The following is a 27,884-nucleotide window of genomic DNA, read 5'->3' on the forward strand; positions in this document are numbered from 1 at the left end:
GCTACTTCCAGCATGATAATGCACCATGTCACAAACCAAAAGTTGTCTCAAACTGGTTTCATGAAAATGACAATGAGTTCAGTGTTCCTTCCCAGTCAGTGGATCTGAATCCAATAGAACACCTTTGGGATGTAGTAGAACGGGAGATTCTCAGCATGAAAGTGCATCTGAAATATCTGCAGGAATTGAGTGATGCAATCATATCAAAATGGACCTGAATCTCAAAGGAATGTTTCCAACATCTTGTGGAATCCATGCCACAAAGAATTGAGGCTGTTTTGAGAGCAAAGTGAGGCCCTACCCAGTTTTAGTATAGTGTTCCTAATAAAGTGCTCGGTGAGTGTAAAGAAACAGAAAAAAAATATTATATGTATGTGTGTGTGTATATATATATATATATATATATATATATATATATATATATATATATATATATATAAAAGAAAAGCACATTAGAACAAACAGCATTTTTGTTTGCATTTTCCAATTAGAATTAATATAATCTGTAGATATAATTCTGTAGTGTTAGATCTTGCATTTTGTTTTAGGTCTATTTAATCTTTTTTTTGTCAAACTATTTGCCCTTTTTCACTTTTGGCCAAACACTCAAAGTTCAGTGCAGTTTGCAGTGGCCTCTCTAATAAATATAGTTAACTGATGGTAAGAAAATAGTTATTTAATGGCAGCCAAGTTGAAAATACTGATCGATATAGGGACAGTTAAACTTACCTGCATTTATTTTCTGGCCTGATGAGTGAAAGCAAAACTTATGTTACTGAACCCTTGCAGTGAAACTGCTTGATTGAAATAATGTGAGTTAATTCATTAGACATCATATAAGGGGGTGTGGACGGCATCAAACAAGAAGTTAAACATGTTAAACTACAGGAACAAAATAAACATAAGGTTAGCATAAGGTTAGTATAAAGACATAAGCATAAGGTGAGTATAAAATGTACACATGTTTATAATTTAATCATTTACAAGATGTCACAAATTACCAAACATGGTTCAGGTTAATTAGGACAACCTTAAAATACAATAAGTGGAGAGAGGAAAAGTGAAGAGATATAATGGAAGCATGAAGGGATGCATGAAACACCCCACAACTGTGGCTGAATAATGCACTGATGGATTTTTATGTGCATTAAAGTGTTATTATGATGATCTTAATAGTCAGGGGAATAAGGTTGACTAGGAAATATAGAATGGTACTTTATTACGTAGGATGCAGAGATTTTTATTTAGTGTACTGTGATCATATAATCACAGACTGAGACTGATACTGAGGTTTATTTTTTAAAATCGTGTTATGCTGCAACTGCAAGAAATAATTACTTAATCTATTCATAAATAATTTTAGAACACAATTTATATGTGTGTTTGTGTGATTTTAATTAAGCCATAGGATACAAAAGAGAGAAAAACAGGAAGGAAGTGAAAAACCTATTAAACCTTTTAAAATATTACTCCTAACCTATAAAGCATTAAACGGTCTCGCTCCGCAGTATTTAAGCAATATGTTAGTACCTTACGTTCCGCCGCGCCTACTTCGCTCTAAGGATGCAGGCTGTCTATCAGTACCACGCATTGCCAAAACCACGGCAGGGGGCAGAGCTTTCTCTTACCAAGCCCCAAAATTATGGAATAGTCTCCCAGTTAATGTACGTGAAGCAGACACGGTCTCAGTGTTTAAGTCGAGGTTGAAGACTTATTTATTTAACCTAGCATTTAGCGACTAGTGTTTTTATCAAAGGAGTAGATCTGGGGGACTCGTGGATGTTGAGTTTTATCTCCACACGGTGACTGTGAGTGTACCTAACCACTTTCCTTCTCCTTCTGCCGAGCTACACTCCTGAGCTGCTGGTGATCCAGACCCCCCTACGCTCTGGACCAGATGAGCATCACTCCTGAGCTGCCGGTGATCCAGACCTCCCCCCCTTCACTCTGGACCTGTCCACCGGCAATGCTTCATACTGCCACGAAAACGCTTCAGCTGTTTTCCATGGACTACACCAACACACATTGTGCTCACACACACGCACACTACAGTGTAAACCCATATGAGGATGGGTTCTCTGTTGAGCCTGGTTCCTCTCAAGGTTTCTTCCTATCACCATCTCAGGGAGTTTTTCCTTGCCACCGTCGCCCTGCTTGCTCATCAGAGACGTCACACACACACACTTCACTTTACTTTTGTTTGTGTAAAGCTGCTTTGAGACAATGACCTTTGTAAAAAGCGCTATACAAATAAAAATGAATTGAATTGAATTGAAAAACCTGAGTGTCACTGATAAAGCTTACTTTAACTCAGTGTCTTTTGTTCTAAAATGTAAATCCATTGTGGGTTTTTTGTCACGTGAGGTTATTTGTTTGTTTATAGAAGTGAGGACAACACAACTGTTAATTAGGCCCTGATAAATAAAAACATAAAACTGAAGGAGAGTGTTTTCTTTTTACCATGATGTATAACCATTTGAAAAAAAAAAAAAGATTCTAGGTCCTTTGTCCAAGAAACGGTCTGTGGTAGGTTTTGCTGTGGTGTTTTATGTTTATTTAAAAAAAAAGAAATCCTGAAAGTGCAGCCTGTCACCTTTTTAAATAGAGAAAATACAGAAATACAGTTATAAATAATAAATCTCGTCAAGTGTGTTTAGTCTGAACGGATGTGAATCTCAAACTTTCAGAACAAAACAGCAATATCTGTACACATTAACATTATTATTGACTCTTATAGAAATAAAATCATGTGGATGAAGCTTGTAGAGATGAGAGGAGACAGAGAGATGGATTATCTTCATCACTGTTGTAGTTCAAAGCCGTTTCAGGTGTAATATACTGTAATATATGGAGGGAAAACCTCATTTCCAAAGAAAGAATGAAGTACGGATGAAACTTGCTGAATGAAAGTGTGAAGCAGAAACATTAGTAACACAACAGTAGGTTATAAATGTAATGCAACACACTAGAGAGAAACCACTTTTCTAGGTGCACTTATTCTCAGAGTAAAGCCTAGTGTGTAGCTGAGAACCTAAAATAATAACACACACTACCTACTTACTGTGTCTGTACTCTGACAAATAAACATTCTCTACTTTAAAGCTTATATTTTAATACAAATTATTTTACAAGCTACCTGAAATTTACCTTATTACCTGCTGAACACAAAATAATAACACTAACACACTCTCAGCACACACAAGCTACTCAACGTAGCGACAGGAGAAAACGTCCTGATTTCGCGCATGCGCACTGACGGAGAAACAGGGGACCTGAATCACTGGAACACCGGCTCTGACGTTTCATGCTGCACAACGGGTTTAATCACCATGGCAACCGCGGGAAAATAAATATCATAACGAAAGGAAGTGAAAAGTAGAAACATTCAGACCTCATAGATGTAGAAATAAGGCTTGCTCGATGAGAAAGTTTTCTTTCCTGATGTGCTCCTGAGCTCGATATCACTTCACTACAAAACAGATGAAAGTGGCAGTGACTTACTGTCCCACTCAGCATTTACCCCTTTATCACATAATGACATTCTCCTTTTCATTTCAGTGTGGCAAACCTACTCCATAAAACCACAGCGGGACTGAAATATTGAGGAAAGCAGAAGGAAAATGTCACTTTACTGCAGAGCTAGCTGGCTTTTCAAACAGAAAATAAAATAAAAGGTGTATTTCCGGGTGGTTAATCCTGGTTCTTGCACTAGTCAGTGTAATCTCCTCACCATGACTTTTCACAGCAGCCACAAAACGGTCGCGTGCAGCAACATGAAACGTCAGAGCCGAAACGTGTCACTGACCAATCAGGTAGCGCTTCTCATGAATATTAATGAGGCTCCCTCTGCCATCCTACGTTTAAGTAATTTGCTCTCAGTTAGGATATGAACCACTTTTCACCTTTGTACCGAACAAAAGTCTGAATTTAGCGCAGATAAAGGATTTTTTTCCTTTTTTTTAAAGAACAGAATAAACCCTGACATTTTTATTTCTAAATAAAAGCTGAATTTGATTGTATTTGTGTTTGATGGAGTCTGAAGGAGAAACAGTTTTGTTCGGTTGTATCTACACAGACATCAGCAGCTGAACTTAATCCATTTTATTGATCAGATTCAATTCTGCAGTAAAACTCAGTGTGAACTGTAAATGATCTTTATTAATATTTGATTTGTAATGACAAAGTTCCACAATCATAATGTGTAAAAAACAGACTGTAGGATTAAAATAAAAAAAACAAACCCCAGGTATTCAAATAAACTGTACAGCACTTTAAAAGGGAATATGTATTTCTAAAATTCACCAAAAAAGTAAAATATTTCTTTTTATTCTCACCATTTAATAGATAATTAAATCTGTGAGGTGAAAATTCATTCAGTGTTAAATACAGGAGAGATGATCAGTGGTGCTGAATTTATACCTCCATCATTGTACCGAGGACTGAAGAATGGATAGAGTTTCTCAGTGAAAGACTGAGCAGTGAAAGAGTAGATATGAGAGCTGGACTTCACATCATAAAAGGAGACCAGACCCTCCTCATAATCCACAAACACCCCCACCTTCTCCACCTTCTCTCTCAGTGTGAGGGGGACAGAGGGACCAGCACAAGCCTTATACTGATTCTCATTCCTCAGAGCCACAGTCCAGAATCCATTCTGAGGTTTCCATGGAATCCACTGCTTCCTGTTAATGTTCTCTCTTACGACTCCTAATGTCCAGTCAGTTTTCCCTCTGACCTGCACCTCATAATAAAATCTCCCTGAGGAGAAACTCTGCTTTCCCACAACACAGGGATAAGAAGTAAACCTCTGTGGTGTATCAGGGAGATCCTGTTCTGTGTCTCCACATGTCACTTGTTTTCCATCAGCAGACAGGATGAGTAGAGGATGAGCTGTATCAGGATCCAGAGTCACATCCACTGAGAGAAACACACAGTGTGTGATATGAGTACGCAGGTAAAAAAGATTAAATCATCATCCAGTGGATCATATTCATTAGGATTTATAAGAGGATTTGTAGAAGATTAAATAATGAAACATTTTTAAATGATCTCTTGTAAAAAGAGAAAACTTGTACAGTTTATGGTAGGAGTCTGTCAAAGATGAGAAATATAAAATGTTTTCCTTCTGAAACTTTACTTTAGTGATTTATTTGTGTTTGTAATTTTTGTTCTTCAGGAAAAACAGAGAAAGAGTCACAGAACATGAGAGAAAAACATTTGAGGAAAAACTTGATCCTGATGGACAAAATCAGTTGAGCGAGTGTCTCTAGTGATAAATATCTGGTAAGTTTTAGCTTTTGGAAGAGAACACAAGACTCTAAAGTCCATGATGGAGACAAACTGCATTTTTCAATTCTTTTCTAATGGCATGATTATAAATCTCTTAGACTTCTTTGTCCAGCACAACAACAACATTCACCTCTGAAAGGCAAAGAGTTTTATACTCATCACTTTTTGCAGCCTGAATTTGATTGGTTGAATTTGAGCTCTGAAATTAGCAACCTGAATACAGATTTCTCAATATCTGAAAACTGAATTATTCAGTCTGAATTTGTGAAAAAAAAAAAAAAATTTGAATATAGATAATTGCTTTTTTTTAAATCTGAATTTTAAAACATGAATATCTGAACACTGAAAAAAGATAACTTGAATTTCAAGGATATTAATTTAAAATAAATAAATACAGATGTGTGGATTTCAACTGTATATATTTCAATATTATGAATGCTGGTCTTTATTTTTCAATATTAAGAATTCAATGGCTTTTAAATCTTTTTTCTTTTTAATTCTAAGCTTTGTCACTTTTTTACTTCCATAGACACCCCTCCTAATTGTTGAGTTCGGGTGTTTCAGCCACAGCCAAGTGCTCTTATTGTGAAATGGAAGCATCTAGGAGTGACAGCAGGTCGGCCAGGAAGCGGGAGACCATGAAGTGAGGTTGCTAATCTTCTGTTGCATCACTACAGTGCTCCAAACTATCTCTAGAAGCACCAGTAGAGCAAGAACTGTGCATCGGGAGCTATTACTATGTGCAATGCAAAGTGTTGGCTGGAGTGGTGTAAAGCACGCCACCACTGAACTCTGGACTGGATTGGAGCAGTGGAGTGATGAATCATGCTTCACTATCTGGCAGTCTGATGGATGAATGTGGGTTGGCAGATGCCAGGAGAACACTACCTTCTGAAATGAATAGTGCCAACAATAAAGTTTAGTGGAGGGACAATGGCAAAGTTTATTAGGGTTTGGGGCCCTTAGTTCCAGTGAAGGGTAAAGTTAATGCTATATCAAACAAAGACATTTTAGATAAGTGTTTGCTTCCAATTTTGTGGTAACAGTTTGGGGAAGGCCCTTCCCTGTTCCAGCATGACTGTGCCCCTGTGCAGAAAGCGATAAAGCCATAAAGACAGAGTTTGGCAAATTTGGTGTGGAGAAACTCAAGTGGCCTGCACAGAGCCCTGACCTCAGCGCCACTGCACACCTTTGTGATAAACTGGAATGTCGACCTCACTATTGCTCTTTTGACTGAATTTGTGGAAAATCCCACAGATACACTCCAAAATCTCAGGTGGTTCACATACGTTTCTGCCATATAGTGTGTACTGAATTTTTTTCTATGTTCTGTTGTTGTTCCTCTTTCGGCTGTTCCCGTTAAGGATCGCCACAGTGGATCATTGCTCCGCGTGTTTGATTTGGCACAGTTTTTACGCCGGATGCTCTTCCTGATGCAACCCTCCCCAATTTTATCCGGGCTTGGGACCGGCACTGTGAGTGTACTGTTGCACGCAAAACCAGTGGCTGGTTGAACCCAGGGTGCAGCGGTGACCACTAGTCCTCAAGGGACCCAATTTTTTCTATCTTCTGTATTTCTTTAAAAAAAAATCAAATACTTAGCTATAATTGCCCCTTGATTCTGAAAGACAGCCAGTCCAGGTAATCATAGTATGACACTCTTGTTTTTGTACTATAGAAGTTTGGAGTAATAACAATTTATTATCTGAATTTCAAAATTCAAGGGAATCATTGAAATTGTTTTGTGCAGGCTGCACTAGACTCTTGTACAACACCCTCTCAGGTACTCATAGCCTGAGTTTTATGCTTTTCTACTACACAAATTTTGAATTAGGGAGTAGCAAATCTCTGGCAGCTCATATCAATATTCTTCTGTTCTCAGAACTAATATATTATTCAGATTAAATAGTTTTTCATCAACCTCAACTAGATTTTTAAGTAGCACAGTGGTAGTGACTCATGTGATTTAATGTGAATTAACAGACATTTAATATGAACTAATTTTAATTTTTCATAATGTTATGGAGTTTTCTGTGCAATAAGCGGTATATAGGCTCAGTCTTAACAGTTTCTGAGGGGCAATTATATTACTTTTAATTCGCTGATGGCCTGAATCAGTATATCAAAGCGTGAGCAGAAGGACTAGAGCACAAGATTGATAGAATGAACTTGAATTTCTGCGAGAGCAAAATAAATCTGTGCAAGAGCAGATGAAATCTTTTTCGCAAATTAAATTACTATGCTCTGGACTTTTGGCAGGAAAAAAATTGCCATATCAAGTGAACTTTACTGATCTTTTTGGAATGTAACAAACGCAAAAACCTCAAGTAATTAGGTAGCTGTTGTTGTCACCTATAAACAATTCCCACAAATATTCTCTCTCTCTCTCTCTCTCTCTCTCTCTCTCTCACACACACACACACACACACACGTAAACAGACACAGAATATAATAAATACAGAAGAGATTCCCTTCCTGTTGTTAAATGCAGTTGCAGTTCTTTTGTTTAGAAAGAAAGTCACCTGATATATCTGTAATGAAGATAAAAAGGTAAAATCATTCTTACCTGCAAACTTCTTCATCTCTGCTAAATCTGTGAAATATGGAATTAAGCAATATTTTATATTAGTTTATCCAATACAGTTAGATTTAACAAAAACCTAAAAATACAATAACTACTATTTACATAATATTTACACTATAGACTGTAGGATTTTAAGTGAACAGACAGCAACAAAATCACAGACCAAACTTTATCCGACTCACCCAAGAGTGAGAGTTTGCCTTACATCTACTGAAAGGACATTGACTCTTAAATGATCCACCATGGTTTGAAAAAAACAAAACTTGTTGCTGAAATTAAAATCTTGTTGAACTAAAATCTGCTCCTCTTTCTAAATAAAATCTCTCAGAGTGCTTCACAGAGCAAAAGTTCTAAATGTTTACAAACTAAGGTGTAATTACCAGCTTCCATGCTCCGTCTCTGCCGCTCTGAAAAGAGAAAAACATTAATATTAGAGACTTTATATTTCTGGGATATTGTTTAATACATTGTTATTATTTTCTCTTCAAGAGTTCTGAGTGTTGAATAAAACTATACACTTTATATTTCTGCTTTTCTACTATACATTTTATACACAGCAGAAATGTGGTGTTTAAAAAAACTAATTAATTAACCCTCCCTGCATATGTGACATGATTGTAATGTTAAATGGTATTCTTCTGCATCATTTTTTTTTAAGTGGATTTGATTTGTTTCTCTGTTTAGTTTAGTAGTGATGCAGCACTTATTAGTGCATTCGATACTATTACACTGGAGTATTACATCTGCAGTTTGTGTCCTCTAGTGGATCATAATTCAGATCAGTGTTTAATGTAAACATAAACATATATAGAATATAATAAATAAAGTTCAGAGTGAAAGTCACCTGATTTAACTGTAATGAAGATAAAAAGGTAAAAATGATTCTTACCTGCAAACAACTTCTTCTCTGCTAACACTGTGAAATATGTAATTAAGCAATATTTTATGAGTTTATCCAAATACAGTTATATAATAAATTATATGATAAATAATAAATTAAATTAGATAATAAATAATACAAAAAAACATGCTTATTGCCATCAATAGAATTTTGTCCACAAGATCTCACAAGACCAGTTTCTACATGACTATTTTTTAATAAAAAGAAGAAATAAACAAACAAAAATCAACAATCAGCTACATGTTTACTGCAGATCTTTAGTCAATACATTTAATGTACTACTTTAACAAACATGTTACTGTCTGTCCTGTATTAAAAACACGTATTTGTCCTTGTTTTTACAAAGTTAGTCTTGTTTCTAAATGTTTTGCCTGTGATGTATATACAGTTCTCTCTGAAAGTATTGGAACAGCAAGGCCAATTCTTTTGCTTTTGCTATACACTAAAGATTTTGGGTTTGAGATCAAAAGATGAATATGAGACTGAATATGAATATGAGAGATCAGAATTTCAGCTTTCATTTCCTGATATTTATATCTTGATGTGTTAAACAACTTAGCAGAAGAATAGGAACTTATAGTCTTTAAGTAAATTAAAGTAAATAACGTAATATTTAGCTGCATATCCCTTACTTGCCATAACTGTATCAAGCTGGTGACCCACTGACATCACCAAACTGCTGCATTCTTCCTTTGTGATGCTTTTCCAGGCTCGTACCACAGCTTCTTTCAGTTGTTGTTTGTTTTGGGGGGGTTTATCCCTTCAGTCTCCTCTTCAGGAGGTGAAATGCATGCTCAGCTGGGTTGAGGTCTGGTGATTGACTTGGCCAATCTAAAACTTTCCACCTTTTTTTCAACTTTTTCTCTTGTTGAAACCTTTTGTTGTGTTGGCAGTGTGTTTTGGGCATTTCTCTGTAAATTGTCAGACAGAATGTTTCTGTAGACTTCAGTAGAATTCATTCTGCTGCTACCATCATGAGTTACATCATCAATAAAGATTAGTGAGACCATTCCAGAAGCAGCCATGCAAGTCCAAGCCATGACACTACCTCCACCGTGACTGACTGATGAGCTCATATGTTTTGGATCATGAGCAGATCCCTTCTTTCTCAACACTTTCCGTGTGGCCTTTCTATCACTTTGGTAGAGATTAATCTTGGTTCCAAAACTTTTGTGGCTCATTTCTGCATTTCTTTGCGAATTCCAATCTGGCTTTTCATTTCTTACTACTGATGAGTGGTTGCATCTTGTGGTATAGCCTCTATATTTCTACTCTTGAAGTTTTCTTCAAACGGTGGGTTGTAATACCTTCACCCCTGCCTTGTGGAGGTTGTTGGTGATCTCACTGACCATTGTTTTTGGGTTGTTGTCCAAATGTTTTCAGTGTATATCAAAAACAAAAGAATTGGCCTTGCTGTTCCAATAATTTCAGAGAGTACTGAATATTAGACTTTTATTTTGTTGGTGGAATATTAACGTGAGTAAAATTAATAGCTGTGAGAAATATAAATATTATAATATTTAATCTTTAATATATAATCTGTTCCTCTTTCTAAAGTCTACTCAGTTCTAAATGGATTTGGGGGGTGGGGGGAGACAAAATTCCTAAAAGTTTACAAACTCAGGTGCAATTACCATGTTCCACCTTCTGTCTCTGCTCCTCTGAAAAGAGAAAAAAATATTAGAGACTGTACTTAGATGCTTGTAGGATACTGTTTAATACACTGTTATTATTTCCCATTCAAGAAGTGTGTTGAATAAAATCTTGCAAGCTTACATTTATAACTTAATTTTATATTTTGATTTTATACTATACATTTGTATAGACAGTAGAAATGTGGTGTTTATTAAGTTTAAGGCAATTACTTTTTAACATGGGTGATACAGGCATCACATAACCTTTTCTCTTCAATAAATTAAATAATCATTTAAAAATCCTCATCTTATACTACATTTTGTATGAGGAATACTTTGCAATACTAAGGACTAAGCAGACTTATGTTAAAAGTATTAATAGTTACAGTAATCATTAGTTTGATATTACATACTGAATAGATCAACAGATAGATAGATAGATAGATAGATAGATAGATAGATAGATCACTTTATTAATCCCAGAGGGAAATTCACACTTCAGCAGCAGCAGCAGCAAAAAATAGTGTTTGCAATAAGAAATAATCTAGAGTAATAAAATAAACAGTTAATTGTCAGCAATCAGAGTAACCCTAAACAATTGTTTAACTCAATTAACAAACTGCTTAAAAGTCACAGCCCCTCTAATGTTCCTGCTTCAACTCACCTTTGTAATAGGTTTCTTGAGTTTTTCAGCACCAAGATTGATAATATACGTAAGTACATTATCACCACTCATACTTCGTCTGCTTCTCCCTTAAACCTTTCTGAATTTTCTGGTACCACTTTCTCACATTTTTCAACTCTGGACTCCCAGTCTCTCTGTAATGTGGTTTCAAAAATGAAGGCTACCACTTCCATTGTTAATCCTCTACCAACTTGTCTTTTACAATCATGTTTTGATTCCTTATGTTCTGTTGTTCTGAGTATCATACTGTAAATGACTCCCTGTGCACTGGTGTTGTGCCAGCAGCACTTAAAATTGCTGCTGTCACACCTGTACCAAAAACAAACAATGCAGATTTTGATAACCTAAATAATTTCCGTCCCATTTCCAATCTTCCCTTCTTTGCCAAAATTTTAGAACAAATTGTTGCTTCTCAACTGCTGTCACATCTTACTGACAATGACCTGTTTGAGCCTCTCCAGTCTGGTTTCCGTAAACTCCACAGCACTGAAACTGCTTTAGTTAAGGTCACTAATGACTTGTTAATTGCCTCTGACTCTGGCTGTCTATCAATACTAATTCTTCTTGATCTCAGTTTTGCTTTTGACACTGTAGATCACTCTATTTTAATCAATCGTTTAGAGACTGTTTTTGGTGTCGCTGATTGTGCATTAAACTGGTTTAAGTCCTATCTTTTAAATCGCAAGCAGTTTGTTTTTATGGGTGGTTGCAGGTCTGAGGTTGGTGTGGTCCGGTCTGGTGTTCCCCAGGGATCAGTTTTGGGCCCTTTTTAGCATATACATTTTTCCACTTGGTCAACTTCTAGGAACACTTGGTCTTAACTTTCACTTTTATGCAGACAACACTCAGATTTATATACATTCAAAACCTGATGTTAATGCAGCTGTGCCTTTTCTCTCTCAATGTATCTCTGAGATTAAAAAACGGATGTTGGAAAATTTCCTTCGTCTAAACAGTGACAAGACTGAAGTGATGCTTATTGGTTCACCTCACCACTTACGCAAAGCTGAGCCTTTAACCTTAAGTGTGGACGGCTTTGTTTTACAATTTCAAACTAAATTAAAAAACTTGGGGGTGATATTTGATCCTAATTTAACATTTGATCCTCATGTTCGAAACACTGTCAAAACATCTTTTTTTCATCTCAGAAACATTGCTAGATTACGCCCTATGCTGACATTCTCGGTGGCTGAAAAGTTAATCAATACTTTTGTTTTTACCCGCATTGCCTATTGTAATGCTTTGCTGGCTGGAGTGTCAAAAGCTACCGTAAGTAAGTTACAGTTGGTACAAAACTCTGCTGCTAGAATCCTGACTAGGACCAGTGCAAGTGATCACATCACACCTATTCTGGAAGCCTTGCACTGGTTTTGTATTGATTTTAAAATTCTGATGCTTACTTATAAGGCCCTGAATGGTTTGGCTCCTCAATATTTGTCTGAGCTGTTAACACCCTACATACCAGCACGTGATCTCCGCTCTTCCGAAGCTGGTCTTTTAACTGTACCATCAACTCGTCTTAGAACTATGGGTGATAGGGCTTTCTCTTCATTGGCTCCAAAACTGTGGAATTCCCTGCCCTCTGAGATTAGAAGTGCAGCATCTCTTAGTGTTTTTAAATCTTCTCTTAAAACATACTTTTTTGGGGTAGCTTTTCCATGTGATTAATTTGCTGTTATTTATACTGGCTCTGTTAAGAATGATTCTTATTTCTATCTTTGTATTTTATCTCTGTTTGTATTTTATTTTATTGTATCGTTTTAATTTGTATTTCAGTGTATTTTAATTTATGTAAAGTGCTTTGAGATGCTAATTTAAAAGCGCTATATAAAATAAAGTTTATTATTATTATTATTATTAAACGTATTTAATAAGATAACAAGATATAAGATAGTAACAAGATATGCAGAAAAGTAGATATGATCAGCAGAGCATCCACAATAAGTTAGTATAATATATATAATATAATATATAATATAGTGCAATTATATACTGCAATTATATACTGAGTTAGCAGCAATGCAGTAAACAGAATGCAACCAAACAGATTTCCTATTAGCTTATTCAAGGAGTAGGCTCTAATGCATAATGATGTCCCAGCAGAGTGATGAACTGTTTTACAGGGTGATCGCTGTTGGTAAAAAAGACCTTCTGAACCGTTCCTTGCTACAGCGGAGCTGAATGTTCTCCGCTTTTTAACCAATACGTGATGGAGGGGAGGTGATACATTGTCCAGGATGGACAACTGTTTGTTTATTGTCCTCCTTTTCATGACCACATCAAAACTGTCCAGGGAGCATCCCAGGATAGAGCCAGCCTTCTTAATCAGTTTGTTTAGCTTTGTTGCTTCCCCTGCTCTAATGCTGCCTTCCCAGCATATTGTCACAAAGAAGACAGTGCTCGCAAGAATAGAGTGGAAGACATCCTACATCTTGCTGCAAACATTAAAGGACCTGTGCTTCCTCAGAAAATAGGTACACAGCCTCTGTGTTGACCTTCTAGTCCAGTCTGTTGTCGAGGTGGACACCAAGATATTTGTAGATGTCAACCGGCTCAGCATCCTGTCCCATGATGTTTATTGGTCTGGTTGTGGTCCTCTTCCTCCTGAAGTCGACCACCATCTCCTTGGTCTTGGCCACATTGATCAGTTGATGGTTCTTTCCTACACCACGCAACAAATTTGTCTACTAGTTTCCTATACTCCTCTTCCTGTCCATACACTCAGGTGCACTCCTGATGCACCTGACCACCACATAGTCATCTGAGAATTTCTGCAGGTGACAGAGGTCTGACTTGTACTGGAAGTACAGTGCTCTGGTGCTGCTCAGCAGCCATTCAGACAGGCAGCTCCCCAATCACATGAACTGAGGTCTGTCTGTGAGGTAGTCTGTGACCCAGGAGATCATGGAGGTGCTGACCTGCATTCTACCCATCTTCTCACTTAGCAGGAGAGCTTGGATGGTGTTGAATGCACTTGAGAAATCAAAGAATGTGATTCTCATTGTGGTGTTGGTGCAGCCCAGATGGAATTGGGCCTTCTGCAATAAATAAATTACTGCATCGTACATGCCTACCTATGGCTGGTAAGCAAACTGCAGGGGGTCAAAAATGATCTCACTTTAGGACTTAGGTGGGCCAAGGCCAGTTTTTCCAGCACCTTCATCACATGTGATGTGAGGGCACGTGATATTCAACCAGTACACATTGGTAGTTAGTAATAGTGACATAACTGTTAATGTAGCACTATTCATTTACCCTTGCTTAGTTCCTGCACTGTTACCTATTAAATATGAAGCAGTATTGCACAGTGTTACCTAGAAGAATAGTGAATAACACTTCAAGTAAATTTCAAGTTTTATGTAATTTTATGTACATATAATGGCATAAAATATCAGTGAAGAATTTCATACCCTCACACATCAGGAGGCAAAGGGAATAGCATACATAAATAGATGAATAAGTGGCTGTGCTCATGTGGTTTTATATTAAGCACTATCCAGCAACAAAAAATATAAAGAGCTGCCATTTCACAAGCCATGCTCTGAGCCAAAAGGAAACAAGAAAGCAGGACTGTGGTCTCTTTGCTCAGAAAAAACAATGAGGAAATTCTAATTAGCATTCACATGTGACTTTTGGCTTGCTATTTTTTAAACTGTTGCTGACACTAGTGCTGAAAGAAATGAACATTTTAATAATTGATTATTCATGAGAATAAAAAAAATCATCAATTAATCTGCATAACTCTGGGTTATAAGTGAGCATAGCAGGGTTTCCAAACCTTTTGGGCCAAGACCCCAATGGACATTATGAATTTTTTTTGCAGCCCCAAGTCTTGACCACCCTACATTTTTTTTTTATTCCAGAATTATAATTTATGACTATTTGTAACATCTGAATGTTACAAACAACTGTCCTACACATATTAGATTTTCCTTGCTCCTAACACACCTGATCCAGTTACTCAGCTAACCTGTGGGCTAAAGCAATGGTATAAAGCAATGGCATTACAATTTAAGTTTGTTGTGTTATTAAGGAAAACCAGTTAAATATTACCTTTCTTGTGTAAAATAACTGCAGTTACTATCCATCCAACAGCAATAAGAAATGCTGAAACTGAAATGCCGACAATCCACTTCCAAGCATCAAAGACTTTACCTAAAATTAGACCACATTTACCACATTACAGATATTTTAAGGAAGTGTACAAGAATTAGTTGATAACTACTAAACAGGCTATTACACAAAGCAATGTAGCAGAATAACCAATAGATAAAATAAAAATTATGTACAAGCTCTGATTTAAAAATAGTATGTGTTCGTCATGGTCATGTTTCATTATTAATTACTTTATTCGTAATGATTACTGTAGAATGTTACAGTCTAATTGTGAGTTTTTTTTAAATCATTGACACATACTATTAATGACAAACTCTGCTTCCTTCATGTGATGTTTTTGTAGAAATCTGCAGTAAAACCTGTTGGAGTTGCTATAATCATAAACAGTGATGCGGCGTTTCACACTGAAGCCCTCAGTGTCTCTGTGTATCTGTGTAGCTTCAGCAGGCAGAGTGGCTCCTTCTCTGTCCAGCCACAGAACATCAGGTTCAGGTTTCCAGCCTCTGGACTCACACACTAGATTAATCCCTCCTGAGTTATCATAACTCTCCATCATGATCACCGGGTGGCTTCCCTGAGCTATAATCAATAAACAAAAATTATTGATTCAAATATAGTGAAATCAAATTAAGCCTTTAAACTCAAAATGAAAAAACAAACAAGTAAGCAAACAAAAGTAATGTAACCTTCCAATTATAAGTTATTATTTCCTGCTTATTTCCAGTTTAAAGATGTAGCCTGTTTGTCTTTACCTGGTCAAAAATTACACAGTTAAGTGTAGCCCGGTGGAAATGATGACTATGTAAGACTGAAATATACTGCAATATGTTTATTTACACTAAAAGTTTCATTTATATATGGGGTTTATATATATATATATATATATATATATATATATATATATATATATATATATATATATTCTTTTAGTTGGGCTCACATGATGTACTGCTGATGATGTGATGGATTGGATTACACAAATAATAAAAAAATATTTGTAAGTTTCATGCTATAATTGGCGAGGACTGCACTCCATGAGTTCAACTCTCTGAGGATTGGTGGCAATTAGCCATTAGCCAAAAACTGAGTCTGACTGAATCCCGTACAGAGTTATCCGCCACGCATTCGGAAGTGGAGAACCAGATGACTCATGCTCTGAGTGAGTTAATCATTAGAAGGTGCTAAACACCTGGCTAATATACAAGACTATTGCATTTTCAGACCTTGTTTTGATGGTTTATAGTGTCTCTTTTCTGTGAAGGTATTTAATTTGTGGGGAAACTTATTATTTCATACCTTTAGAATGATCTTTTAAAATGTACTTATTTGTACATTTTTGTTTTGTTTATTTTTAAACACTTGTTCGTTTGAGAGGAATATATATTTCTATATAAAACTCACAAAAGACACTCATTTGGTTGTGTAGTATTTATTGCTACCAAGGGGAATATAGAATTATATATGTATATATTTATAGGTTAAACAGAGACCTATCTCAACTTTGTACCCAGGCTCCGGCTGTAAAGAGAATATTTTGGTTGGATAATAAATTCAGGCTGGGGTTACGTAAGTGTGCTGCTAAAAATTAAAATATTGAATGTATTTAATAACACTTGTGTAGTAATCAGTGAAAACTTTTATGGGAATCTCGAGTACATTTCACGGACTTAAATTGGCAGTGTTCAGGGGATCCTTCAATGCTCAGGGCCCCACGATGTAGCGGCCCCCTCCAGCCAGTGACACCATACTTCCAATGCCAGGTTGACTGCAAAGAGCTCCTGATTTCCGGTGCCATAATTACGTTCAGCCAGATTCAACTAACAACTAACAACTAGCTAAGAAAGATAAATAAATAAATCAATGAATACAATGAAAAATGCAGGTTTGCTACAAATTGTTAAAGTAGTAAAATGTATGCACAAACTATTATGCCATAACGAAAAGAGAAAAATTTATTGGAGTATAACTTTCACTGTATAAACCTTCAGTACACGTTAGAGCTTACCATTGACAATGACATAAATAGTGATGTCATCAGACCAGGATTTGTCCTCAATGAAACACTTATATTCTCCTTCATCAGAGACTCGCAGAGTTGAGAGTTTGAGTGAAGCGTTGCCTTTCTGTAGCTCCTCTTTAAACAATGATGTTCGTCTTCTGTAGGACTGAGCCTGATCTTCATTTCTGTCTTTATGATCATTATAGAGATGCACTAACAAGTCTTCTGCTTCTAGTCTGAGCCATTGCACTGTCATGTTCACAGCGCTAGTGCTGGGTTTGATATAACAGGGCAGAACCAGATCTTTACCAGCTACAGCAACAAGAGAAGCTTCTGGACCAACCACCTGTAATCGCTCTGTATTGTAGGGAAAAACACAAATGCTATATATCACTATACATTTTCAATGTGTAATAAGACAGACTTTATTTACAGTAATTTAACAACAAAAAAAACTTTATTGTGGGTAAATATATAATCGCTAAAGTTTATTATTATAAATTATAATTTTGACTCCTCATGATTATGTTCCTTAGTGTAACTACTGCTGCTGTTTGCTCTGTCTGTGGTAGCATATGAGGTTAACTGGGCCTGTTTAATATAAATCCAATTAGTAATGCAGATGCCACAAGTGAGAAATAAGAGCTACCAGGGGTGGTACCACTTGTTTAAGAATAGTATTGCAGAATATTTAATGCCATGTTCAACATAGTGAACAGTAATTACATAGATGAAGCTGGAACATGCACGTGGGCTATTTACTTTATGGGTTTTTAATAATTATGGTTCTATAATGCTTCATGTCCTATAATTAACATGCTATTCAACGATAAGCTCATTTACAGAAACATATACTCACATGTGGTAGTGCAAACCTTGAAATACATACCATTCAGTGCTTTCAGGTTTCATTTGTGTTTCTTTATGACATGACAGAACATTGATATGAATAGAGTAACTAATAGTGTAACCCATCAAATTTGAAATCGACTTCTGCAGGAAGTTTATGGGGGACAGGAGTGTCACAATAAGATAGCATATGCAGCAACTCATCAGGCTCATGTTGACATAACAATTATACAAATAATTGTAAAAAAAAAAAACTAAATTAATAAATAAATTCATCACTCTATTAAACAAGGAAAGGTATATTGTGATGACAGTGAATGCCAAATTCATATGTGCTTATATCTCACCTCAAAGATTACTCTCCCTGACACAGCTAACCTAGCTAGTGGGCTATGAAGGCACACTCACACAAAAGAAAATTGACACTTTGTATTCAGTTTTATGATGCATTTCCTGTTTTCCTGTTACATTTTTCAGTACAGTGAGACAACAATTTGTCCTTCAGGTTTCTCTAACACCATAGCAGAATGCTCCAAACCAATCTGTACAATTTTATTCCCCTTCTCTAGAATACTCTACACTTTAAGTCCACAATAAATTATTTAAGACAGAACTTTTTCAGAAACATGCTAATAACTTGGCTATTGTGTTTTGATAGTGTATGGATTATTATGTTGAAAAAAAAAAAAAAAAAGACAGTGTGGAAAGACTGTCAAAGGAAACCACGCATAATTTAATATGTATGTGTACAGAAACCAATATCATGAGTGGTGTCCAGTTTCAACTGAAAGCACTCAGGTGGCAACTGCACAAGCTACTTCACAGTGAACTGTGTGGGTGTCAGGTGGCAGATAGGGACACATTTGCAGGTACATGAAAAATCCAATACCTGAAGCAAAAACCAGGTCAGAAAAACAGGCCATGAGATGAACAAACAGTATCAACTAGGGCTAGGCAAGAACAAAATGAGGAAACCAGATACAAGATCAAAAACCAGAAAAACTATGACAATATGCAGGCTTGGTAACAACTGGTGCTCAAACACACAGCATATACTTCATAATGAGGTAGTGGCATGAGAGTCCTTATATACTGTGTGCAGTAATCAGGTGAGTTAGAATGAGTGTGCTGGGAGTTGGAGTTTGTGGTGGCAATGTTTGAAGGCTGTGTGGTGTTGACATGACAGTGGGCAAAAAAGTGTGAACTGTACCACAGTAGGTAAAATGAGAAAATACTAACAAAGCAAAAAAAATAAAAAATCACTACAAAAATAATTACAAAAATAAACATTTGTAATAATATGTACAGTCATGGGGAACAGATTGTACACCCTCCTTTAATTCTATGTTTTTATTTATCAGGGCCTACATAACAATTGTGTGGTCCTCACCCACATCTATAAACAAACAAACAACTTCAGGTGACAAAAAAAACAAAACAAAAACAAAACAAACAAAAAAACCCACATCAGATATTTTTATATTATGTACTCATTTTTTTCCCAGAAAGTAAACCAATATTCAGAAACCAGGTGGGAAAAAATAAGTATACCCTTTCTACTTCATTAAGAGAGTAATTAGCAGCCAGGTGTTCCTAATGAAATGTGCAAGATTAGTCAATCATAAAGTCATCAAGAAGTGTGACTATAAAAGCAGAACTTTTGGCAGTTTGGTCTTCTGGAGCAGTTAGGTGTGTGTCTACATCATGCCAAGAAGAAAGAACTTCAGCCATGACCTTAGAGAAGCAAATGTTGCTGCTCATCAATCTGGGAAAGGCTATAAGGCCATTCCAAACAATTTGAAATTCATCATTTTACAGTGAGAAGAACTGTTATAAATAGAGAGCTTTCGAGACACCTGCCAATCTTCACAGGAGTGAGCATCCCAGGAAATTCAGTCCAAGGTCAGACCGTTTAATGCTCACAGATATATAAACAAAAACCTAAGAGCTACATCATGTGACCTACAGGCCTCTGTAAGCACATTAAATGTTTATGTACATGACAGCACAATCAGAAAAAGACTGAACAAGTACGGCTTTCATGGAAGCATGGCTAGGAAAATGGCTAGGAAAAGAATATGGCAGCACGATTAAGGTTTGCAAAATTGCATATGAACCAACACAAAAGTTCGGAACAATATCATTTAGACTGATGAAACCAAGATGGAGATGTTGGTGATCATGCACAGCTCCATGTTTGCAAAAAACCAAACACTGCATATCACCAGAAACACCTCATACCAACTGTCAAGCATAGTGGTGGGGGGTGATGATTTGGGCTTGTTTTACAGCTACAGGACCTGGGAAACTTGCAGTCATTGAGACAACGAGACTTTATACCATAATATTCTTGAGACAAATATGAGGCCATCTGTTCAGCAGCTTAAGCTGGGCCTAAATTGGGTCATGCAACAGGACAATGATCCAAAGCACACTGGCAAATCAACATCTGAATGGCTAAAGAAGAAAAAGTTATAGAAGTTGGTAAGGAACCCACAATTGTTATTTAGGCCCTGATAAAAAAAGAAAAACATAGAACTGAACGAGAGTGTACTTTCTTTTTTCCCATGATTGTATATTCTATATATATTGTAAGTAGCAGGGAAGATGGGTAAGGCATGTATATACACTATATAACCAAAGGTTTGTCGACCCCTGACCATCATAACCATATGTGGTGATGGATATCCCTTTCCAGATTTAGTCTTCCTTTGCTGCTATAATAACCTCCACTCTTCTGGGAAGGTTTTCTACTAGATTTTGTAAAGACAGCATGGCTATGGGGATTTGCCCATTCAGCTACAAGAGTGAGGTCAGGCAGTGATGCTGGGCGAGGCCGCCTGGGCTGCAGTCAGCATTCCAATTTATCCCAAAAGTATTCAGGGCTCTGGGCAGGCCACTCAAGTTCTTCCACTCCAACCTAGGCAAAGGGGAATTAGTTCCAGTGAATGGAAACTGTAAGGTTACAGCATACATAGACATCCTATACAATTGTGTGCTTCCAACTTTATGGCAACAGGGTTTGGGTTATGGAAAATGGAAGCCATAATATAATCAAGTGCAAGCTTGGCGTGTTTGTGTGTGTTTGACTACTCAGAATAGGGAAACCAGTGTCTGTCTTTTTGGATCCTGGAGTTCTTAAACTTGGCTTGGAGTTTAGAAATACTGCTTTACGAAATGTGATATGTTATTGCAGTTTTTGCATTTTTATTTATTTGCCTTTTTTTTAAAAACTTCATCACTCAATGCTAGGGGGGAGCAGACAATATAATATTAATATAATACAAACAATGGGAAAACAAAACAAAATTAAAAAGGGGATTTATACAAAAACGCTAGAGCAAACGAAGTTTTTTTTTAGCCTTTTTGTTTTCTAGGGTGGACAAATCTTAGTACTGCACACAGCAGTAGGTGAAATGCAATTAATAGGGATTGCATTCACTTCTGACATAAAGCCGTTTTTGAAGAATCAAACATGGCTTTATGTCAGAAGTGAATGCAATGCAAATGCTTTTCAGTGTCTAACATTTCCTATATGTGATTAATGAAAAGCAATACTGTGGGTTGTAATGTTTTTCACATAAATGTAATCGCATAATATAATTCTAAATATAAATATAATATTCACCTCTGACACTCATTTAGCATTTTGATTCTTAAAAAGCAATCCCCTGCTGAAGAGATCAAGTGATGTAAGAGCAATGCAATGTTTGTGTGGCCTCGAGCTGCTAATGAAAAACAATACCATGTTTCCCCAAGAGTGATTGGCTTTTCTCTCTGACTTCTATAAACTTCTCCATTTCAATTCTTAGTTCTCAGTTTTATTCTGGGCTTTAAAAATACATGATCAAATAATGTTACATGTATGAAAACAAATTGTATTAATGTAACTCAGTTCAATCACATGGAACTGATGTACACATTTGAATTAATTCAATTCAATGAACTTTTTTTTTTCAGCGGGCAGTACTATAACAATAAAGGTGTAAAAGCCTGATACCCATAATATTTAATATCATAATAATCTAAATATCAGCATATCATTTTCATATTTTGTATTGTCCACTCCTAGTTCCTGATATTAAATAAATGAAAAATAATAAAAATGGGGTAAGGTGAAAAACCCAAGTTACTTGAATTGCAGTGTATCACTTTACTACTAAACAACGTGGTATGGCATGGCATAGTAACACATGCCACATTTTGCCATGATTACCAAGTAAGCTGTACTTTTGCTAAATATCCATACGTTATTCTGTTACCCTTCTTACCAGGATACCAAGAGCACTGAACAAAGACATATACACTATATGGCCAAATTATGTGGACTCCTGACCATCACACCCATGTGTGGTTCTTCCCCAAACTTTCACAAAGTTGGAAGCACACAACTATCTAGAATGACTTTGTATGCTGTAGCATTAAGTTTTCTCTTCATTGAAATTAAGGGGCACAAACCTGTTACAGCATGACAATGCCCCTGTGCATAAAGCGAGGTCTATAAAGACATGGTTGGTGTGGAAGAACTTGAGTGGTCTGCACAGAGCCCAGACATCAACAGCACTGAACACTTTTAGGATGAACTGGAATGCTGAATGCATCACCTGACATCAGATTTAGCTATTCTTCCTAACTTCCAACTACCCAACGTTGCCCTGCACAGTTTAGTGTTTCTTTATTTCCAACACACCTGACCCGACTTAAAGTTTAATAATTAGCTGCTCTGTTGGATGAGGTGAGTTGGAAGTTATAAGACCTGTTATATGAGAAATATCCAGGGCAGTGGGTCTACATAACTGTAGTTAAGAAACCATGAATTAGAATACTGCAGAATGCCATTGGCTATGAGTTCTGTGTGGTGTGTAAATGAGCAGTGAAATTTCACTGACATTAGCCTATGGGTGGACATGATTAAATTTACATGGGATCCTGGAGTAATTTCCTATTTTACAGGTGCTACTCTGTGATTTTACTTCCATGTGTTTTTCTCCATCCTCCTCTGAAAATATTAGAATTTTTTTCCCCAAAAAAGCAGTCATCTGATCATCTTAGTCCTGTCCAATGATCCTCCATGATTTTCTATGCAGATGTCACTTCACGTCTCGGAGGTGTGTTTACCTTACTGGCTGATGACAGTTTTGCTATGACGGCTTAGGACTACTATTCATTATAAAACTATAATGAATTTCCTGGTTACACAACTGCACTTTTTGACCATGTAGTATGCAGTTATAGAAGGGAATTATTTATAATTGCACTATACGGTGTCAACCAGATGAGGATGGATTTCCTTTTGAGTCTGTTCCTCTCAAGGTTTCTTCCTCTTATTGTCTCAGGGAGTTTTTCCTTGCCACCATCACCTCTGGCTTGCTCATTAGGGATAAATGTATACATTTAAAATTTATATCCTGAATATATTATTATATATTATATATTTCTGTAAAGCTGCTTTGTGACAATGTCCACTGTTAAAAGCACTATACAGATAAAATTGAATTGAATTGAATGTTTTGCTCTGACCTGCGCTGTCAGCTATGGGGCTTTATATCCTAAATCATGTACAATCAACTCAATTTACCACAAATGTACTTTTAATTAAATTGTAGAAACAGCTAAAGGATAAACAATGGAAAATGAATGCACCTGAGCTTAATTCCAAGTTTTATAGAATAGCATATAAATGCTTGTGCAAATGTGATTTTAATTTTGAAATACATTGAGAAAAAACAAAACCTTTAGAAAACTTGTCTATGCATTTTATAATGGAATTTCTTTTCTGCAGATGTATGAAAAAATATTTTCGCCCATTTTAGAGTAAGGCTGTAGCAAAACTCAATGAGGAAAACGTAAACAGGTCTGACTACTTTAAAGAGTGTTTTCATACTTGGCCTGAATACCTAAGTCCGTGTCCAGGCCAGATTCAGGCTTGTTTTGGGGACAGGCTCATAATCGCAGCTTTGCTTTCACATAGAATTTGTCACATTTGTGCACAGAGGTTTGCAGAATGGTGGCACTAGCTTCATCTGCTTATTGAATTTTATGCCTCTGCCAATAGGTGTACATATACAGTCAGGTCCATAAATATTTGAACATTGACAAAGTTATTTTTATTTTAGCTGTCTACCATAGTATATTGGAGTTGAAGTTCAACAATGAACAATGAATATAAAGCTAAAAGTACAGACATTCAGCTTTAATTTGAGTCAATGACTGCCTGAAGTCTGGAATGCTGGGTTTCTTCCCTGGTGATGCTCTGCTAGGCCTTTACTGCAGCTTTTTTTAGTTGCTGCTTGTTCTTGCAAGAAAAAGTTTGTAAACCCTATGAAGTTACCAGGATTTTTCCATTGATTATTTATTTAAGAAAATGGTCTGATCTTTATGTATGTCACAATTATAGGCAAATACAATGCAACTAAAATAATAACACACACAGTAGTACCTTTTAAGCCTTTAATGAGCACACTGAGTAATCATTTACAGTGCAGGCTGGAAAAAGTAAGTGAACCCTTGAATTTAGTAACTTATTTAGCAACAACAACCTCCACCACACATTTCCTGTAGCTGCCTATAAGACTAGCACAATGATGAGGAGGATTTTTGGATCATTCCTCCCTACAAAACTGTTTCAGGTCATCAATATTTTTGGGCTGTCTTGATTGAATAGCGCTCTTCAGGTCATGTCATAGCATCTCAATTGGGTTAAGGTCAGGACTCTAATTTGGCCTTTCCAAAACACAAATTTTCTTCTTTTTCAGCCATTCTTTAGTTGATTTACTTGTGTGCTTTAGGTCATTGTCTTTTTGCAATACCCAAACTCTCTTAAATTTGAGGTCATGGACTGTTGCCCTGATGTTTTCCTGTAACAGAGCTTGCATGTTCTCCCCCAATGTTCTCCCCTCGGGGGTTTCCTCCCCAGTCCAATGACGTGCATTGTAGGCTGATTGGCATCTCCAAATTGTCCATGGTGTGTGTGTGTGTGCCCTGCAATGGATTGGCACTTTGGCACCAAGGTGTCCCCTGCCTTGTACCCCGAGTCCCCTGGGATAGGCTCCAGGTTCCCGGTGACCCTGTGTAGGATAAGCAGTACAGAAAATTAATGGATGTTCCCTCAATGATTGCAAGGTGTCCAGGGAGGAAAGCAGCGCCAAACTATGATGCTCCCTGCACCATGCTTCACAGTTGGAATGAGGTTTTGGTGTTATTGTGCAGTTCAGTTTTTCCTCCATAGCATTGTGCATTTTTGCCAACCAGTTCAACTACTGACTCATCTGTTCACAGAACATTATCTCAGAAGCATTGTGGAACATCCAGATGGTTTTTGGCAAACTTGAGATGTACCACAATGTTTTTTGGACAGCAGTGGTTTCCTTCATGGTGTCCCTCCATTAACACCATTCTTGTTCAGTGTTTATCTAATAGTGGACACATGAACAAAGACTTTAGCGATTTGTAGAGTTTTCTGCAGGTCTTTTGCTGTTACCCTTGGTTTTTTTTTCACCACTTTCAGGATTGCCCCTTGTGCTCTTGGTGTGATCTTTGCAGGACACCTACTGCTAGGGAGAGTAGCAACAGTGCTGAATTTCCTCCATTTATAGACAATTTGTCTTATCGTGGATTGATGAACACCCAGGTCTTCACAAATGCTTTTGTAGCATTTTCCAGCTTTGTGCGTCTCTATAACGTCTTCTAAGGTCCTTTGAAAGTTGTTGAGATCTAGGTATTGTTCTTGAGAAGAACAGATTTGTCAGTAACCAGACATTGCGTGACTTTATTTAAAGGGCAAAGCACCTGTACAATCTACACTTCCAATGTATCCTTAATTGAAACATTTGACTCCAAAAAGCTTTTGGAGAAGTTGTTAGCACAGTGGTTCACATACCTTTTCCAGCCTGTACTGCAAATGATTACTCAGTATGGTCAATAAAGACTTGAAAAAAACTCCTGTTTGTGTGTTATTAGTTTAGTCAGATTATGTCTGTCTATAATAATTACTTAGATGAAGATCAGACCATATTTTATGAGTAATCCCTGGTAAAAACCCTGGTAACACCAAAAAGTTCACAAACTTTTTCTTGCAACTGTATATGTTGTGTGTATATATAAATATATCAATATCAAAAATATTTCTAGACTAGTAGGAATTAATCTTATGGATCTCTGTTTGTACTAATTGAAAATGATGATGATTATTTATCTGCAATTGCAGATATCTAGAATTGATTTTGACTAGTAATATAAATGTGACAAAAAATGATTTTCAATTAATGCAAGCTGCATAACAGATGGCAAACCATTTTAGCTTCTAATAAGTGTAATTAGTCATAATTAATTTTTTTTTTTTTTTTTTTTACAATTTTTTTTTTTAATTGTATTTTTACTTGTAAAATTAGCTTATGACTTGTAACAGTAGAAAAATATTTATGGATATCTGCAATTTAAGATATCAGAAAACTAATTTTGACTAATAAAAAAATAATAAAATCTATATCATCAAAAGTATCATTCTGATTAGTGAGAACTTACAGATATCTTGACTGAATTCTGACTAGCAGTAATTTTATTTTTGCTAGTAATAATAGCATTTTTACTAGTAAAAAATAAATTATGATTTGTTACATTTGTACTATTAAAATATAAATCTGCTTGCCATACATTTCATCTCCTCTGCTGATCATAACAGCACTTTCCATGCTATAATATATCCACTAAACTTACATAACTCAAAAAACCTCCAGCTGAAATGTGAGCTTAGAATTAGATTAAAATAAAATTACACACACACACACACACACACACACACACACTGGTGTAACGTAGGGGTCGTGACAACGGAGATGGGGATCCAAATGCAAGGCTTTATTTACACACGTGGTCAAAACAGGCAGGGTCGAGCACCAGCAAACAGTATAATCCAAGGCAGAGGCAAAGAGTAATCCAAAACACAGGCAATGGTCAGGGCAGGCAGCAGACAATCAAAAAAACAAGGAAAACAGTCCAAGGATCAAAAGCTAAACTAGGAAACACGGAATCTAAGAACAGGGGCTGGTTATACAATAATCAGCACCCTAGGAGCGTGTGTGAGCAACTTTTAGACAAGAAGAACACATCACAAAACCAACCAATGAGAACAAGGCACATGCAACCAAGGAACCAATCAAAACATAACACACAGACAAGTGTGACACATGACAAGATCACATGTGGGGCAAGGAATACATGGGAAATGGAGTCCGGAAAACAATGGCAAGAGTCGGGGGTGGAGTGCCCTCTAGTGGAGTTCATGGGCACTCCAGCTGGCGATCGTAACACCTGGATATTTCATGTATGTTATTTATAAAAGACTCTACGAATGAAAAATGGTACCTACCGGGGTGGCACCACTTGTTTAAGAATAGTATTGTCAAATATTTAATGCCAAGTCGAATATAGTGAACATTAATTACATAGATGAAGGTGGAACCATAATTATGGTTCCTTAATGCTTTATATCCTATACGTAACACACAAACACACATAGAGGAAGTGTTTTCATACCTGATTGCGATTCCATAACGCTGTAGAGAATCAGGAGAGTCACACACAAAAACATAATCCCTGAAAGACAGTTTATCATCATTGCTTCAGTCTGTTTCTAAATACCGTTTAACAAATTACACTTTTTAACACACATCGGTTCTTTCAAAAACTCTCACTCATTTCAAAATACTCACTCATTTTGTTTATGTTTTCTCAATACGAAGACGCTAAAATAAAGGCCCTTTGTCCCAAAGTCTATGATTTCAGTTTGGTGTACTTTCATTTATGTAACCTGTGTAACCTGTTTTTTT

General features: G+C 36.5%; 1 protein-coding gene across 1 annotated transcript; it reads right to left on the reverse strand.

Moving 5' to 3' along the window:
- Positions 1 to 530: 530 nt before the first annotated feature.
- Positions 531 to 27,884, reverse strand: LOC113538169 (butyrophilin subfamily 1 member A1-like). Its single transcript, XM_053233254.1, has 11 exons — positions 27,768 to 27,884; positions 27,592 to 27,651; positions 17,215 to 17,565; positions 15,510 to 15,788; positions 15,147 to 15,248; positions 10,409 to 10,435; positions 8,763 to 8,789; positions 8,254 to 8,280; positions 7,856 to 7,882; positions 2,281 to 4,917; positions 531 to 1,446 (listed from the first exon to the last, which is right to left on the reverse strand). The coding sequence occupies exons 1-10, from the start codon at positions 27,769 to 27,771 to the stop codon at positions 4,370 to 4,372; spliced, it is 1,452 nt and encodes a 483-aa protein (XP_053089229.1). The 5' UTR covers positions 27,772 to 27,884; the 3' UTR covers positions 531 to 1,446; positions 2,281 to 4,369.

Source organism: Pangasianodon hypophthalmus, chromosome 4, assembly GCF_027358585.1.
Source record: "Pangasianodon hypophthalmus isolate fPanHyp1 chromosome 4, fPanHyp1.pri, whole genome shotgun sequence".
Lineage (NCBI taxonomy): Eukaryota > Metazoa > Chordata > Actinopteri > Siluriformes > Pangasiidae > Pangasianodon > Pangasianodon hypophthalmus.